At 36.1% G+C, this 19,561-nt stretch overlaps 1 protein-coding gene across 4 annotated transcripts in view; it reads right to left on the reverse strand.

Moving 5' to 3' along the window:
* OPHN1 (oligophrenin 1) overlaps nt 1-19,561 on the reverse strand; it is a 627,727-nt gene that overhangs the window by 407,224 nt on the left and 200,942 nt on the right. For all 4 annotated transcript variants that reach the window (XM_082609561.1, XM_082609562.1, XM_082609559.1 and 1 more), the window contains exon 3: nt 3,026-3,121. In XM_082609561.1, the coding sequence (XP_082465687.1) occupies nt 3,026-3,121 (96 nt within the window). The remainder of the gene's footprint in view (nt 1-3,025; nt 3,122-19,561) is intronic.

The raw sequence follows: 19,561 nt of genomic DNA on the forward strand, positions 1-19,561 counted from the left end.
CAATTTCATTGCTTGCAAGTTTCACCTTCCAAAAAACACTAGAACACAAACAGTGCAGCCTAATTATTTGCCTCTCTATAACAAGGATCACCTTTCTCCATTGTCCCATAACATGTTCCTCCTCTCTATCTGAGACCTCCTCAAAATGGACTCTACCATCTATATTTCTACCAATATTCTGTCCATGATTACTTAGGTATTGTCCAAGAAGACTGAAGCTTTCTCTACCACTCTTTCTTCTTTCAGAGCTCTCGCCAGAATCACCTTTAAAATTCCATTCACAGCAATCTAGGCTTTCTCTGTCATGCACCTCAAAATTCTTTCAGCTTCTGCCCATTACCCAGTTTCAAAGCCACTTCCACATTTTTAGGTATCTGTTATAGCAGCACCCCAGACTTCTCAGTACCAATTCGTGTTTAACTGAGTTCAGGACGCTATAGCAAAATACCATAGACTGTGTGGCTTATAAACAACAGAAATTTATTTTGCACAGTTCTGGAGGCTAGAAGTCTGAGATCAAGGTCAGGTTCTCCTGAGAGCTCTCTCCCAGGTTGCAGACTGCCAACTTCTCACTGTGTCCTCACAGGATGGAAAGAGGGTGAGAGAGCTTTCTGGAGTCTATTTTATAAGGGTACTAATCCCATCCATGAGGGCTCCACCTTCATGACCTAATTACCTCCCAAAGGCCCCACCTCCTAATACTGTCACATTGGAGGTTAGAATTTCAACATATGAATTTGTGGAAGACACAAAAACATTCAGTCCATTGCAAGGTACAAAGTAACCAAACCTTATATTAATAATAATGATTAAATAACTAACATTTATTTAAGCACTGTGCACATGTGGCATTGATCACCTCATCCCCATATTACAGATGAGAAATGTAACACTCAGAGAGGTGAAGTCACTTGCCAAGGTTACACAGCTAATAAGTTGCAAAGCTAGAGTTCAAACTTGGACTATCTGACTCTCACAATATTAACTTTTAAATAAGCCATGCCCTTAGACCAAGATAGATTTGCAGAAGTAGAATGAAGTGGAGTGAATAAAGAAATAATCCAAATGCAAATGTCTGCCTCACTAGTTACACTGCCACATTTATCCAAAACATTAGTCATCAACCTCATAAAAATACTTATTGCAGTATTATTTATGATCATGAAAAATTGGAAATAAGCTAAATTTCTAACAACAGTTGAAGAGTATATAAAGTATAGCTCCTATAATAATGAAACTCAAATGCATCCATTACTCATTCATTCAACAAACATGTATTGAGCATCTACTATATGCTAGGTACTCCTCTACATGCTAGGGAAATAGTAATGAACAAAACAATGTTCTTGCCCCATCCAATGAAGCTTATGAAAATTTTTAAATGACATGAGAAAATACTTGATGAAATGTCAGGTTAAAATTAGATAAAATTATGTATTTAGTATGAACTAAATTACACATACACAAAACAGATACATGTACAAAAGAGAGTTAAAAGACAATATGCCAATACATCCAATACATTGCTTCTGTGCTGAAATATCTTATGATTAAAGGTAACTTTATACTTTTATATATTATTCATATTTACTGCAAAGAGCATTTAATATAATAATAATACATTTTATATTTTAGTTCTTGGGCTCATAAATATAATTGTTTTGGTGACATTAGATCATTCACACTATTTCTGTGCTCTCACCTAGCAAATGCTTTACACTAACTCTTGAATGTGGTACTCCAAGGACAATGGTGCTTCAAGGACAAAGGACAACCCTGCCTGAAAAAGTTTCAGCATTACAACCCCTACTCGACTCTTAGTCTCCCTCCCCACCATGTCACGATGGTTACAAAATTCCTGAGCCCACCTGGGTGACGCCCACCTGGGCAACTGGACCTGTCCCAAATAAGGAAAGGCATATGCCCTGCCCCACTCCCACCCTATAGAAGGAAGGTATATGTGCCTCGACCAATAAGTAAACTAAATTTTCACCTCGGACTATTCCTTTGTTTTCTGGCTATAAAAACTGATCAATAGCACATGTTCCGGCTCGACTCTCCCAGACTACTAGGAAGTCGGCCTGCGGTTCTGGGAGCGACCTTTCCCTCTAATAAATTCTACCTTCTTTACATTCTGCCTTGTGTCTGGAAATCCTTTTCTAACCCGCGTTCGGACCACGACAATTAACTCAGTGGTTACCAAACTTTTTTTTCAATGGCCAGAGGGCAAATATTTGAGGCTTTGAAAGTCACGCAGTCTCTGCCACTATTACTCAATGCTGCCGTTGTACTACAAAATCACCCACAGACAATATTTAACTGTATTCCAGTTAAGCCTGTGTTCCAACAAAACTTTATTTACAAAAAAAATGTGGCAGAGAAGATTGGCCCAAGGGCCATAATTAACTTCATGACAAACACAAAGTTCTTACTTCCACTGTTCAATCTCCTAATTGTAACATCCTTGAGAGATAAATATTAACCACATTTTACAGAGGACAAGACTGAGGCTCAGAGAGAGGAAATATCTTGTCCAACATCATGCAGCTCACAGAGCGAGTTATTAAGTTCAGCTCCCAAGAGAGATGCCAAATCTCCTGTTGCCTTAAAAGCTGTACATATATAAATGCTAATTTTAAACTTTCTCAGGGATTTTGTTCCTTAGAAGAACCTTACTCTAAATTATTTTGTGAAAAAAACAAACAAACAAAAATCACTCTTTATCCTTCACAAAAACATCTATTCTCGTGTGTTAGCTTCTTTAAAGAAAAATTCCCCTGCAGACTGAGTCAAAGACCTCAATGGAGGTTTAAGGGATATCTTTTGATTGCTTTTGTGTGAGGAGGAAATGGGACTATGAGGGAATGTTTCTTTATGTTTCTTAAGCAGTCTCCCAGGAGCTTGGCACAACAGGGGACAGCAGGGAATAAAGATGCCCAAGTTTTCTGTACCCACAGAACAAGGAGGCTGCTTTTTCTCAGACCTGATATGAGAGGCACATGGCCCTATGTAGCTGAAGACTTACCAATGTTAATCTCGTCATCAGTCAGAGTGTCTCCAATGAAATCAAACTGAAAGGACTGCAACGTTTGTGAAAATTTCTGAACAGCAGAGGAGTAATCTGTAAAGGAAGGGAAACAGGAGAAATGGTCAATACTGCTGGCTTTTGTCTGATTTCCTCATCTCTGTTAGAGCAGACAGGAGAAAAACAAAGGGAAGTGCTCCTAGCAGGTAGCAAATTGCATTGCAAGCCATTAAACCAAAAACCAGACCTTCAGTAGAAAATTTGAGCAACAAAAACCACACATTAAAGATGAAGTAGGGCGGCTTAGTGAAGTCCTTCGTTTAAGTCATGGTACATGTTTTATCTTCAATCCCTGTCCTATATGACCTGTTCTACCCAAAGCCTGTAAGACCTAAAGCTACTTAGTTGTACTCCTAAGAGAGTCTCCTTAAGCTTTATTGAGTGCCTATTATGGACACTGGACTAGATGCTTTCTTACCTCTACCAAACAAATATCCACAATCATTGTACAAATAAAAAAAAAATAGCTCCAGGTTCCAGAGCTATCTGGAAGAGCTGGAACTAGAAGCCCGGTGGTCTGTCTGCGTCTCTGGGCATTTCCCATGACAACATAGGTAGTAACAGCTGGACACTTTACACATTAACCAGATGGCAGCCTGGGTTAAGATACTACCTGGCAGAGTGAAAAATTTAACTTGCTCACAGAGCATTCACTAAGGGACCTAAAATAAGGAGATAATTGATGAAAAATTGAGGGTGGTATGGCCAGACAGATGTTTTTATGTTTGGTCAATGATTTTGAATTTTATTACAAAGAAGTTTAATGATGATGTAAAATTAAATCACAAATAGCTACCCTTGTGACAAATTATCCTTATTGAAATTTTTAAAATATGACTTTCACCAGTATATCCAGCCAAACCTCCAATCTTGCTATGCCAAGAGTTGTTCTCAGGCCAGCAGTATCATCATCACCTGGGAGCTTGATAGAAATACACATGCCCAGGTCACACCCCAGACCTACAAAATAAGCAACTGCATTTTTATACAATCCCTAGGGGATTCATATGCTCTTTAGAGGTTGAGGAGCACTGCTCTCACCAACTAAAGTAACACATTAAGACCATATTCTAGGAAAGATCAAGCTTCTTGGTAATTTTTGGTCCCCTTTTCCTATTTCTTCTTTCACTCCTTAGTTTCATCATCCTCCACCTTCATATCTATCAGATATACAAGCTACTGAAAGTTTCTGCTCTCACCCTAACAGAAAGGGATACAATGCAAACAACAGTACTTTCAATGAAAAGTTATCATGGTTAGGCTATCATGGTTAAACACAATAAAACATGCTTAGGCATTTGTCTGGAGCAGATAAACACGCCAAGAATTTTATTACCTTCTTGTCTATGTCCCATTTTCAGAAGTACTTATTTTTACTATTTAGATCCTTGACCCTCTGAACACATAATTGGCAATAATAATAACAACAATAACAATAATAATAATACTTTACAGAGATTGGAGACTGCAGACCAGGTTATCATTCCTTTTAAAATTTCCACATTTTAGAATCACATTTTCCACTTCAAATCGGGCCACATAAATGTGAGAGGAGCATGCACACCCTGCCTTCCACATTTCATCAGCAAAGAGAACACAGAACTGGTTCCATATCTGGTAAACTTTTCTCTGGCCTCTTTGGCCAGCAGCAAAAAAACAAAAGCAAGGCCAGAGTTTCCCATGTGCTCCATTTTACTCAGGGAAATTAAATATAATATTCATTATACTGTCCTTTCACAAATACCAGGATTTCGTAAATTGAGCTGAGCAAGGTACAGTTATAAATCACTCCTCAGTTAGAATTATATGAACATTTTAGAAACCACAAATATTATGATTTTCAACATTTACAGTATTTTGTAAGTAAAGGCATGGAGTGAGAAAGGAGTTATATTCATTCCCTTTCTCATTATTTGCACCAACACTCTTCTCCAGATTTCTCGGACTTCAAAACACTACCTTACACCTGCACAGAGCTTGAAAATGTTTATGAAGGACTTTGCACACTTTTCATTTACTCTTCCAAAGTATCTAAAGGTAGGTATTACTATCCTCACCTTATAAACAAACCCCAAAAATGAGACCATGAAGCAAATTACATGCACGAAAATACAAACACAAATTAACAGCTCTTCATGGAAAGAAGGTCTCATTTATTTGGCCTCTGTACTGAGGGAAATGCCAGGAAAGACATATATTTTAGATAAATGTGTTGGGTGACTTCTTGACTACAAAGAATCAACAGATAACCTAGAAATGCTTACCATGGATGGGACATTTATTTCCTTATCGTCCTAAAATTCACTGCACCACTCCAAACCATGTAAATTCATCCTTATATCCTCCCTGATACTGCCCCACCTCTGCCCACAAAGCCACTATCTCATAATTTTTCAAGCTGTTTTGTCAGTTCTCCCTCAATCACCTTCTTATTTATTCGTGTGCCTTCTATGATGTTTTTCCCTCATCTTTTCCTAACTCATTTTAGAATGTAGTTGGATAGTGCCTTTTAGGCAATTGAAGCTTCCGGGGAATGAGGCAGAATATAAACGGGATTGATTAGTTAACTAATTCATATTATATAGATCCCAATATGGTTTTTTATCACTATAGCTTTCTACAGAATCATACGGAATATCCTCTTTTATTTCCAACTTATTTAAGTCTGAAGGATGTCTTGGTAATTCATGAATCAGTAATTCATCCTTTTTGTTGCTAAGCAGTATCCTATTGTGTAAATATACAATAATTCATTCATTCACCTATTCAGGGACTTTTGCGATGTTTCTAGCTTTTCACTATAATGAATAAAAACTGCTATAAACACTCATGTAAAATTATTTCTGAGACATATGTTTTCACTTCTCCCAAGGAGTGCACCCTAGGAGCTCAATGAATGTGTTTTATGGTTAGTTGGTAAATGTATATTAAACTATATAAGAAAAGGTTAAACTGTCTTCCAAAGCCATTGTACCATTTTGTATTCTTATCAACAATGTATGAGAATTTCAGTTGATCCACATACTTTCCAGCCTCTGGTTATTTACTTCCTAATTTTAATTTTAGCCATTCTAATGGGTGTGTAGTGGTATTTCCTGATGACTAATGCTGCTGAGTATCTTCTCATGTACTTATTGGACATTTGTAATATTTTTTCTTATAAAGGATCTGTTCAAATTTTTGCTTGTTTTATGATTGAGTTGTTTATTTTCTTATTATTGAGCTATAAAATTTCTTTATATATTCTGGATCCAAGTTTTTTGTCATATTCATATATATATATATATATATATATATATATATATATATATCACAAGTACTATCTAAATTAACTAAAGCTTAACAATCTAAGGGCTGTATATTCAAAACAAAAGAGTGAATTTTTTATAAAAACAGTGAATTTTGTGATATATTAAGTTATCCTAATCAAATCACCTTCTCTCCAGCTCTGCAATCTCTGCAAGAATGCTAAAAACCAACAGCCTCACAACTAGAGTATCTATGAAAACCAACACTTTAGCAGCCACTGGAGAGGGCAGAAGCGGGTTGGAGGTTCACAAGGCCCCACTCTCAGAGAATGATTACTATTTGTCCAGTCTGACAGGAGAAAGCTCCATTCTTAGAGTTTGTCTTTGCTTCTCTTAATGCAAAGTTCATTCTGTGTAAACTATGCTGCCATTGGAGCATTTATAAAAATAATCATCTGAAATTGTTTAAGACTGTGGTGACCTGAAGTGATGTACAAATTGGACTTATAAACTGGCTGAACAAAACACCTGCTAAGAAAAAAAAAAAGAATGACAAATTAGAGAAAGACATACCCATAGGGGTCTTTGCAAAGGTGAAAACTATTCCAAGAAATCTAGAAAGACACTTAAATGCAAAGAAATGTATGCACACTCTGGGTTGTGTGTCTGCCCACAGAAGACTTAAAAAGGCCTTAATCTCTCTCTTCTGCCTGAATTTGAGGCCCTGTACAAGCAGGGAGAGAATGGTAAGGCAACGTTGTAAATTTATTGCCCAAATGTTGAAGGCATGCCTTAAAACACACACAAAGCCTTGCAGCAAAAGCTGGAAGACTTACTGGTTAAAATTGTTTAACAAAATCACTTTCCAATCATTAGCAGAATACTAAGCTAACCTATCAAAGACTTCAGTGGCTTCACACAACACAAAGTACAGACTTTAAGACAGATATAGTCCAGGAGGTCAAAAAAAAAAAAAAAAGAACAATAAGACTTACTTATAAAACACCCTGGGAGGGAGACAGGATCTAGTTTTCAGAGTTGTCACAATGTACCCTTTCCAACAAGAAATTACAAGACACACAGAGAATACTGCCCCATACTCAAGAAAAAAAAAAAAAAGGTTATCAATAGAAACTATTAAGGAGGAAGCGCAGACATGGGACTTTCAAAAAAATTTTTGAATTAACTATTTTAAATATGTTCAAAGAATTAAACTGTACCATGCCTAATAACTAAAGAAGAGAATGAGAATGATGTGTCACCAAATAAACAATAACAATAGAGGGCTGGAGATATTTTTAAAAGAGTCAATTAAAACTTCTGTAGTTAAAAAGTACAAGGAATCAATAGCAAAGACCAATAAAACTAAAAGCTGGTTCTTTGAGAAGGTAAACAAAATTGATAAACCATTAGCTGCACTCATCAGGGAAAAACGGGAGAAGACTCAAATCAAAAGAATTAGAAATTAAAAAGGAGAAGTAACAACTGACACCACAGAAATACAAAGGATCATGAGAGATTACTACAAGCAACTATGTGCCAATAAAATGGACAACCTGGACAAATTCTTAGAAAAGCAAAACCTTCTAAGACTGAATCAGGAAGAAAGAGAAAATATAAACAGACCACTCACAAGCACTGAAATGGAAACTGTGATTAAAAATCTTCCAACAAACAAAAGCGCAGGACCAGATGACTGCACAGACAAATTCTATTAAAAATTTAAAGAAGAGTTAATACCCATCCTTCTCAAACTCTTCCAAAATACAGGAGAGGGAGGACCACTCCCAAACTCATTCTATGAAGCCACCATCATGCCGATACCAAAACCAAACAAACATGTCATGAAAAAAGAAAGTTACAGGCCAATATCGCTGATAAACACACAAACGAAATACTAACAAACAGAATCCAACAGCACATTAAAAGGATCATATAAAATGAGCAAGACGGGATTCCCCTCAGAATGCAAGGATTCTTCAATATATGCAAATCAATCAATGTGAAACACCATATTAACAAACTAAAGGATAAAAACCATATGACAATCTCAATAGATGCAGAAAAAGCTTTCAACAAAATTCAATACCAATTTGTGATAAAAACTCTCAGGAAACTGGGCATAGAGGGAACCAAACTCAACATAATAAAGGCCATATATGACAAACCCACAGCCAAGGTTATTATCAATGTTGAAAAACTGAAACCATTTCCTCTAAGATCAGGAACAAGACAAGGGTGCACACTCTCACCAATATTATTCAACACAGTTTTGGAAGTCTTAGCCACAGCAATCAGAGAAGAAAAAGAAATAAAAGAATCCAAATTGGAAAAGAAGTAAAACTGTCACTCTTTGCAGATGACACGATACTATATATAGAAAATCCTAAAGATGCCACCAGAAAACTACTAGAGCTAATCAATGAATTTGGTAAAGTAGCAGGATAAAAAAATAATGCACAGAAATCTCTGGCATTCCTATATACTAATGATGAAATATCTGAAAGTGAAATCGAGAAAACACTCCCATTTACCACTGCAACAAAAAGAATAAAATATCTAGGAATAAACCTACCTAAGAAGACAAAAGACCTGTATGCAGAAAATTATAAGACACTGATGAAAGAAATTAAAGAGGATACAAATAGATGGAGAGATATACCATGTTCTTGGATTGGAAGAATCAACATTGTGAAAATGACTCTACAACCCAAGGCAATCTACAGATTCAATGCAATCCCTGTCAAACTACCACTGGCTTTTTTCACAGAACTAGAAGCAAAAAAATCCACAATTTGTATGGAAACACAAAAGACCCTGAATAGCCAAAGCAATCTTGAAAACGAAAACGGAGCTGGAGAATCAGGCTCCCTGACTTCAGACTATACTACAAAGCTACAGTAACTAAGACAGTATGGTACTGGCACAAAAAGAGAAAGATAGATGCATGGAACAGGACAGAAAGCCCAGAGAGAAACCCACGCACATATGGTCACCTTAGTTTTGATCAAAGAGGCAAGAATATACAATGGAGCAAAGACAGCCTCTTCAATAAGTGCTGCCGGGAAAACTGGACATCTTCATGTAAAAGAATGAAATTAGAACACTTGCTAGCACCATACACAAAAATAAACTCAAAATGGATTAAAGACTTAAATGTAAGGCCAGACACTATAAAACTCTTAGAGGAAAACATAGGCAGAACACTCTATGACATAAATCACAGCAAGACCCTTTTTGACCAACCTCCTAGAGTAATGGAGGTAAAAACAAAAATAAACAAATGGGACCTAATGAAACTTAAAATTTTTGCACAGCAAAGAAAACCATAAACAAGATGAAAAGACAACCCTCAGAATGGGAGAAAATATTTGAAAATGAAGCAACTGACAAAGGATTAATCTCCAAAATATACAAGCAGCTCATGCAGCTCAGTATCAAAAAAATAAGCAACCCAATCAAAAAATGGGTGGAAGACCTAAATAGACATTTCTCCAAAGAAGACATACAGATTGCCAAAAAACACATGAACAGATGCGTAACATCACTAATCATTAAAGAAATGCAAATCAAAACCACAGTGAGGTATCACCTCACATCAGTCAGAATGGCCATCATCAAAAAATCTACAAACAATAAATGCTGGAGAGGGTATGCAGAAAAGGGAACCCCCTTGAACTGTTGGCGGGAATGTAAACTGATACAGCCACCATGGAAAACATTATGGAGGTTCCTTAAAAAACTAAAAATAGAACTACCATACGACCCAGCAATCCCACTACTGGGCATATACCCTGAGAATACCATAATTAAAAAAGAGTCACATACCACAATGTTCATTGCAGCACTATTTACAATAGCCAGTACATGGAAGCAACCTAAATGTCCATCGACAGATGAATGGATAAAGAAGATGTGGTATATATATATACAATGGAATATTACACTGCCATAGAAAGCAAAGTAATTGAGTTATTTGTAGTGAGGTGAATGGACCTAGCCTCTGTCACACAGAGTGAAGTAAGTCAGAAAGAAAAAACAAATACTGTATACTAACGCACATATATGGAATCTAAAAAACTGGTACTGATGAACCTAGTGGTGGGGCAGGAAGAAAGATGCAGATGTAGAGAACGGACTTCCGGACACGCAGGGGAAGGGGAAGCTGGGACAAAGTGAGAGAGTAGCACTGATAATATATACACTGCCAAACGTAAAGTGGATGGCTAGTGGGAAGCTGCTGCTTAGCACAGGGAGATCAGCTCGGTGCTTTCTGACAACCTCGAGTGGTGGGATAGGGAGGGTGGGAGGGAGATGCAAGAGGTAGGGCATATGGGAATAAATGTATACATATAGCTGATTCACTTTTTTGTACAGCAGAAGCTAACACAACATTTTTGTAAAGCAATTATACTCCAACAAAGATATAAAAAGTACAATAATAAGTAAATAAAAATTTTACTACAATGGCTTAAGATTAAATTTCAGCATGCAGAAGAGTCAGTGAACTTGAAGACAGGTCAATTGAGATAATCCAGTCTATGAAACAGAAAGAAAAGAGAATGAAGAAACATAAACAGAACCTCAGAGACCTGTGGGACACCAACAAGAGTGACACTACACACATAGTGGGAATCCCAGAAGAGGAGAGAAAGAAAGGGAAAGAAATAACATTTGCCACATTTGATGAAAAACATTAATCTGTACTCCCATCAAGCTCAACACACTTTAAGGAAGACAAACTGAAACACACACACACCTAGAAACATCACAAACTACTGAAAGAAAAAGAAAGAGAAGCTTAAAGAGAAGAAAAATTGACTCATTATGTACAAGAGAGAGCCTCAATAAGATTAACAGCTGACTTTTCATCAGAAAGCACAAAGGCCCAAAAACAGTGAAGTGACATATTCAAAGTTCTGGGGGAATAAAAAGTATCAAAAATACTCTATATCTGGGGCTTCCCTGGTGGCGCAGTGGTTGAGAGTCCGCCTGCCGATGCAGGGGACGCAGACGCGGGTTCGTGCCCCTGTCCGGGAGGATCCCACGTGCCACGGAGCGGCTGGGCCCGTGAGCCATGGCCGCTGGGCCTGCGCGTCCGGAGCCTGTGCTCCGCAACCGGAGAGGCCACAACAGTGAGAGGCCCGCGTAATGCAAAAAAAAAAAAAAAAAAAAAAAAAAATACTCTATATCTGTCAAAATTAATCTTCAAAAATGAAGAAAAAATTAAGATATTCCCATATAAACAGAAACTGAAAGAATCTGTTGTTAGCAAAAGTGCATTACGATAAATACTAAAGGGAGTCTTCCAGGTGAAAATCGAAGAACAGTAAACAGTAACTTGATCCACATGAGGAAGTGAGTGCCACCAGCAAAAGAAATACATGTAAATATAGAAGATAGAGTAAATGTATTTTGTTAGTCTTTTCTCTTTATGTACGAGTCAAGAGAAAACTGTGCATAGCAATAGTTATAAAACTATGTTGATGAAATTATAATGTATAAAGTGTAATTTGTATGAAAATACTAGCACAAAAGAAAGGGGAGGTAACGTAGCTATATTGGAGAAAAGTTTTTATGTATTACAGAATTCGTATTAATCTGTCCTACATTATTAAGGTTAGATATCAATTGTATTTCCCAGAACAACCAATAAGTAAACAGCTGAAAATATATAGTAAAATAAATAGCAAACTAAAATTGTCTACTAGAAAATCTTTTTTACACAAAAGAAGACAATAGTAGAAGAATAGAAGAATAAGAGAGATACAAGGCACACCAAAAATAAATAGCAAAATGGTAGATGTAAATCCCACCTTGTTAATATTAAATTAAACATGAATGTACTAAAAATTCCAATCAAAGCCAAGGAGTGGTAAAATAGATTTATAAATTAAAACAAAAAAATACAACGATCCAAAATCTATGGGATGTAGCAGAAAACAGGTCTTAGAGGGAAGTTTATAGCAATACAAGCTTACCTCAGGAAACAAGAAAAATCTCAGATAAACAACCTAAACTTACACCTAAAGGAATTAGAAAAAAAGAACAAATTCCAAAGTTAGCACAAGGAAAAAAATCAGAGCAGAAAGAAATGAAATAGAGACTGCACCCATATTTTAATTGGGATGAAACTCAAGTAGCCAAATTTCATTATGACTCAAAATCTGATGGATGCATTTCTACTTCTTAAGCATATTAAACAGTGGAATGCCCAAGGGATTGCCAGGCTTGATGGTTTTTGCTGCTTTCAGTTTTAAAAAAAAAGTTGTTCCCTTAATATATGCATCCCTTTGCACTTAACAATTTATTAGCTTAAATGAATCCTCATATTAACACCTGGTAGGGCTGTGTGTTTTTCCAAGGCAGAATGAGGTAGTGGAAAGATCACTAAGACTGCAGTTTTAAGTCTTGGCTCTGGAACTTATCAGCTTTGTGGGTATGGGCAAGTTACTTCGCCCCTCTGGGCCTTGATTTAAAAGAATCCTTACTACTTACCAGCTACTATGATTGCCTTCAGTTTATATGTAAAATTATAATATCGTCTACCTCAGAGGGTTATTGGGGAGATTAAGATGTCATACTTTAAAAACTAGAGATCACTTTATAAATGCCAACTATTTTTATTTTAAAATTGGGCTATTGTTCCTATTAATAAGACTGCTATGAACATCTAATGAAAATGTCCTATAAAAATTAAAATAGAATTAGACAAACAGTGGCTCTTGCATTTTAAAGACTTGTTGAGAGTATGATAAAATATACAGATTTTCTTCCCAGAAAAATGTATATATATATACACATCTGTAAAATCTCAAGTTCCCAGAAGCTGTGATGTCCAACTTAAGAACTCTCCAACAAGAAAATCTTTAAGGTCTCTTCTAGCTCTCTCAGCCCTGAGTGTATGACTTTGACTCTTTTAAATAAAGCACCCACTCAATAAGTCAGATTGATTCAACCAATAAACCCTCCTCCTAATCCAAACACATAGAAATGTTAAGTAAAATGCAACAAGTGTGTGTGTGTGTGTGTGTGTGTGTGTGCGCGCGCCTTTTAAAATATCCAACAGACATAGAAAGGAAGCAAAACTCTCTGGACTTCCCTGGTGGTCCAGTCGTTAAGAATCCACCTTCCAATGCAGGGGACGTGCATTCGATCCCTGGTCAGGGAACTGAGATCCCACATGCCACGGGGCAACTAAGCCCGCAAGCCACAACTACAGAGCCCATGTGCTCTGGAGCCCGCGCACCACAACTAGGGAGCCCATGCACCACAACTAGAGAGAAGCCCACACAAAGCAATGAAAGATCCCGTGTGCTGCAACTAAGACCCAATGCAGCCAAAAATAAATAAATATGTATATAAATAAATATTTCGTGGGGGGAACTCTCAAGTACCAGAAATGAGGAGAAGAGGAAATTCAAAACCAGAGGAGAGAGCAGTAGCTGAGACCAAGTAGCCAGCGGAAGGGTATGAGAACTAGATACAGTTGATTCTCATCATTTGCAGATTCTGTATCTGCGAATTTGCCTACTCACTGACATATATTTTCGCAGCAGAGGTCATGAAAATCAACACTGCTTTCTTGTTTCAACTCTCATACTGTAAACAAGTGTCCTTTTTGTGGTCTGTTTATTGTCATGATTTCCATATTTTTTGTGCTTTTTGTTGGTGATTGAGCTGTTTAATGTTGCCCCTAAGCATACTGCTTAAGTGCTGTCTCATGTTTGTAAAAATAAGAAGGTTGTCCTGTGCCTTACAGAGGAATTTCATACATTAGATAAGCTTAGAGTAGGCATGCATTATAGTGCTATTGGTCATGAGTTCAATGTCTTTAAAAAGAAACACAAAAAACAAGGTTATGTATTGATCAGTTGATGAATATGTTGTGACAAGAAGCTTAAAGAAACCTCTGTATTCCCTCAAGGAGCAATGGTTCAGTATTCACAAATTCAGTGTTTCTAATGACTTTAAAAATGTAATTACCATGAATAAAATGAAGTGACTGTATGTAGGAGTTGGGATTTTATCAACAAGCAGGGGGAACATTCTGTTGGAGTTGGGAGCTAGAATGAGGTTCCTGCGTGAAACCCACTGACCTAGAATGCTGCAGGGAATATAGAAGACAGTCAGTCTCAGTCTCACACTGAGCTAAAATCAACAGTGACCCAGAACCACAAGCTTTTGTTGATTCAAGTTCAAAATTGTACTGCACACATAGGTTAAAAGAAATTAACTTCAAAACTGATCCTGAACCAGCAGCAGCAAGCTCCAAGAGGAAGTAAAAGAAAAACTGCCCCCTAAGGATGCCTCCACAACCCAGGGTACATGAGGAATTCTCAAAGAAACAACTCCTACCCAGGAGAACTTAATAGTCAGAAATTACAAATAATACTAGGAAAGTAACATGAGAGCCAAAATAAATGAGTGGATTCCTTTCTTTGAGAATGAGAATTACAGTGCAACCGAAAAGGTATTTTAATAGTTATATTTACAATATTCAGAGATGAAGTAAGAAATAAATCCAATCATCTCAGAAGGGACAATAAACAGACATACATTTTCTCATCAGCAATAACCAATGTTAATAAAATGAAGTATTAATTTTAACATGCTGAGATAAAATACCAATCAACCTACTGGTACTGAATTGGAAAACAGATCTGAGGATATCAACCCAGAACAGCATAGAGAAATAAACAATGAGAAAATATAAAAGAAAATAAAAGAGACAGAAGGACAAGAGGCCCTAATAGGAATAACAAAAGAAGGGAGTAAAAGGCATGGGGGTAGAGGTCAGTAAAATGGCAACCTAGGAAGCTCCAAGCTCTTAGTTCCCCACAGAAACATCAAAACAAACAAACAAAAAACAACCAGAATCTGTCTAAACCAACTTTGAAGGAGCTCTGGAAAACAAATGTTTACTGCAACCAAGCAAAGGCCAAATCAAGAAAAATTCTCTTAACTGGAAGTCCTAACCACAGCAATCAAAGAAGAAAAAGAAATAAAAGGTATACAAATTGGAAGGGAAGAGCTACAATTCTCACTATTTGAGGAGGACATGATACTTTATATAGAGAACCCTAAAGTGCCCACTCCAAAAAATTAGAACTAATAAATTCAGGAAGGTTACAGGATACAAGATTAATACACAGAATACTGTTATTTTTATATACTAATAATGCAGTATCAGAAAGGGAGAGTTAAGAAAATATCACTTAAAATTTCATCAAAAAGAATAAAATACCTAGGAATAAACTTAACCAAGGAGGTGAAAGACAAATTCTCTGAAAACTATAAAACACTGATGAAGGAAATTGAAGATGATACAAAGAAATGGAAAGATATTCTGTACCTTTGGATTGGAAGAATATCGTTAAAATGGCCATATTACCCAAAGCAATCTACAGATTCAATGCAATCTTCATCAAAATACTCATGACATTTTTCACAGAACTAAAACAAATAATCATAAAATTCATAGAGAACCATAAAAGACCCCAAGTGACACAGCAATATTGAGAAAAAAAGAACAAAGCTGGATATATAAACCTCCAAGAGTTCAGACTATATTGAAAAGCTATAGTAATCAAAACAGCATGGTGCTAGCACAAACACAAACACATAGATCAATCGAACAGAATAGAGAGCCCAGAAATAAACCCACACACATATGATCAAGTAATCTACAACAAAGGAGGCAAGAACATACAATGGAGAAAAGACAGTCTCTTCAAAAAGTGGTGCTGGGAAAACTGGCCAGCCACATGTAAAACAATGAGATTAGAACATTCCCTCACACCATATACAAAAATAAATTGAAAATGGTTTAAAGACCTAAGTGTAAGAATGGAAACCATAAAACTCCTAGAAGAGAACATAGGCAGAACACTCTTTGACATAAATCACAACAATATTTTCTTGGATCCGTCTCCTAAGGCAAAAGAAACAAAAGAAATAATAAACAAATGGGACCTAATTAAACTTAAAAGCTTTTGCACAGAAAAGGAAACCTTTGGCAAAACGAAAATACAACCTACTGAATGGGAGAAAATATTTACTTTGTGACCACCTAGAGGGGTAGGATAGGGAGGGTGGGAGGGAGATGCAAGAGGGAGGGGATATGGGGATATATGTATACATATATCTGATCCACTTTGTTATACAGCAGAAACTAACACAACATTGTAAAGCAATTATACTCCAATAAAGATGTTAAAAAAAAAAGATACAGGATTGGCCAATAATTCTAACTGAGATGGAAAAATACTTAAATTGGTCTTAAACATTTTTTTAATTGGAAAAGTTATTTAGAAACTATCATTTGGGTGAAGGTGGTCAAAAAGGACAAACTTTCAGTTACAAGATAATTAACTTCTGAAGATGTAATGTACAACATAATACGGTTAACAATACCATACTGTGTATTCAAAAGTTGCTAAGAGAGTAGATGCTAAAATGTCTCATCACAAGAAAAAAAAGTTTTAAATACGTGAGGTGATGGATGCTGACAAAGCTTATTGTGGTAATCACTTTGTAATATATACATATATCAAATCATTATGATGTACATCTTAAATTTATATTGTGTTATATCACTTATATGTCAATAAAACTGGGAAAAAAAGGAATGCATATTATAAATTTTTAAAACTTCATATTTTCCTGCTGCCTCAACACCCCCACAAACCTACTGTGAGCCCTCTGACCATGCAACAAGGTGGCCCAGTGTTATAAAGCTGGTCCCCACCACACGTTTCCCTTTTTGCCCTCCCCTGATTTTGACTTAGCAATGTTCAGTCACATCAATGAAATCCCATCATGCCTTTTGTTTGTGTACTGTACCTTAAACCCAATAAAGTCACTTGCCACTTTTCTCTTAGTTTTTCTTCGCTTCTCCTCTCCTCCCTTCTCTCTCTCAGCTCCCCATCTGCTTGGTTGACCCCATTCACTTGAAGCTACTCCCACATGGCCACTTCATGAAGGGCAGTACTCCCTATTCCAGGTCCTGTGAGGATAATAAATCTCTTTAACTTTCATACAACTCTCCCTGGTTTTATTCCAAGTTTGCACCTGACTGATGTAAGGGAAAAAAAAGCATTTTTAGTAACATAATTATTCCTGACAACACACAATGAACTACTGATACATGCTACAAAATAGATAAATCTTGAAAATGCAATGTTAAGTGAAATAAACCAAAGGACAAATATTGTATGATTCTACTTATATGAGGTATCTAGAATAGATAAATTCATAAAGACAGAATATAGAATATAGGCTACCAGTCATTGAAGGAAGAAGGCAATGAGGAGTTACTGTATAATGGGTACAAAGTTTCAACTGGTATGATGAAAACGTTCTGTAAATGAATAGTGGTAAACATTACACCACATTATGAATGTACACAATGTCACTGAATTGTACACTAAAAATTATGAAAATGGTAAAATTTATTTTACATATTTTATCACAATAAAAAAGAGAATAGGGCAAGAAAATAGTCAAGGATGTTATGCTAACTGTAAACAAAATTAACTCTAATAATTATTAATAGTATCTAATGGGGGAGTAAATGATAAAGTGAAACTAAAATACCAGTCATCAGTGAAATAGAAGACGGGAAATGGTAGCTCAATTTAAGGTGTTCTAAGGTCCTTGTCTAGTCATAAAATATTTAAGTGTATCTGTTAAAAGGAAACAAGTGGAATTGGTGGGAAAAAATAAGATACAACAAGATTGAAGCAGGAGTCACAGAAAAGGAAATAAAAAGTATGGTCATTCGGATAAAAACAAAATAAAATGGCAAAAGTAAATCTAACTATATAAAAAGTGTAATAAATGTACACTCACGTAATGAAACAGAGATAGAAATATTTTTTGTTACAGTCTGGCTAGATCCTGTTTATAGGAAGTACAACTAAACATAAACACTAAAAATGGTTGAAAATAGTATAATGGAAAATAAATAGACCAGGAAAATACCAACCAGAAGAAAGCTTAAATAGCAATATAGAATCAGACAAAAATAAAGCAAATAAACATTTTAAAAAGGCTAAAAATAGATTTTACTCAGTAAAAGGAATAGTGAACCAAGAATATATGTCTAAAATCTATATATACCTAATAAAATGTCCTCATGTATATATATACATATAGATATTTGACAGAATGAAAAGAATTGAAAACTTCATAACCATAATGTGAGAATTTAACTGTGCTGATAGATCAAAAAGAAAAACTATTTGTATGAATATTTAAAGATTTGAACACGATGACAAGCAAAATCTAAATAGTAAATACATATATTGTTTTGGTGTGATATATATATATATATATATCTGTGCCCAACATTCTAATTTTTTAAATATATTTGTAACATTAACCAAAACTGACCACATAAGAGACCACAGAAAAGTCTCAGCAGGATCCCAAAACTACCATGCAAATTTGGGACCACAAAGTAACAAATTCAGAAAGCAATAATAAAGATAGAAAAAAGATACAATATAACAAAGATAAACTTCTAAATAATGTATACATTAAAGAAGAAATCATTTTAAAAACTGCAAAGTACAGGGACTTCCCTGGTGGTCCAGTGGTAAAGAATCCACCTTACAATGCAGAGGACGTGGGTTCGATCCCTGGTCAGGGAACTAAGATCCCACATGCCATGGGGCAACTAAGCCAACACACCGCAATTACTGAGCTCACGTGCCTCAACTAGAGCCTGCATGCCACACACTACAGAGCTCATGCACCCTGGAACCTGCACCACAACTACAGAGCCCACGTGCCCTGGAGCCTTCATGCCACAATTAGAGAAGAGAAAACCCACACTCCACAACTGGAGAGAAGCCCATGAACCACAACGAAGAGCCCACATGTGGCAACAAAAGATCCCACATGCCTCAACAAAGATCCCGCATGCTGCAACTAGGACCTGACGCAGCCAAAAATAAATAAAATAAATAAGTACATAATAAATAAATCTTTAAAAAATAAAATAAAATAATGAAAATTGCAAAATACAATGAAGGACGAAAACACTACATACCAAAAGTTTCAGTATGCAGCTGAAGTGATTTTTATGAGAGATTTATACCTTAAATGGATGTATTAGAAATAAGTGAAAAGACTGGCATCCCATTTTAAAAACTAGGAAAATAAACTAGTCTTTAAAAGAATGCAAAAGAAATGGAATAATACGTATAGAAGCAGAAAATAA

The sequence above is a fragment of the Mesoplodon mirus genome (assembly GCF_964341445.2).
Source record: "Mesoplodon mirus genome assembly, chromosome: X".
Lineage (NCBI taxonomy): Eukaryota > Metazoa > Chordata > Mammalia > Artiodactyla > Ziphiidae > Mesoplodon > Mesoplodon mirus.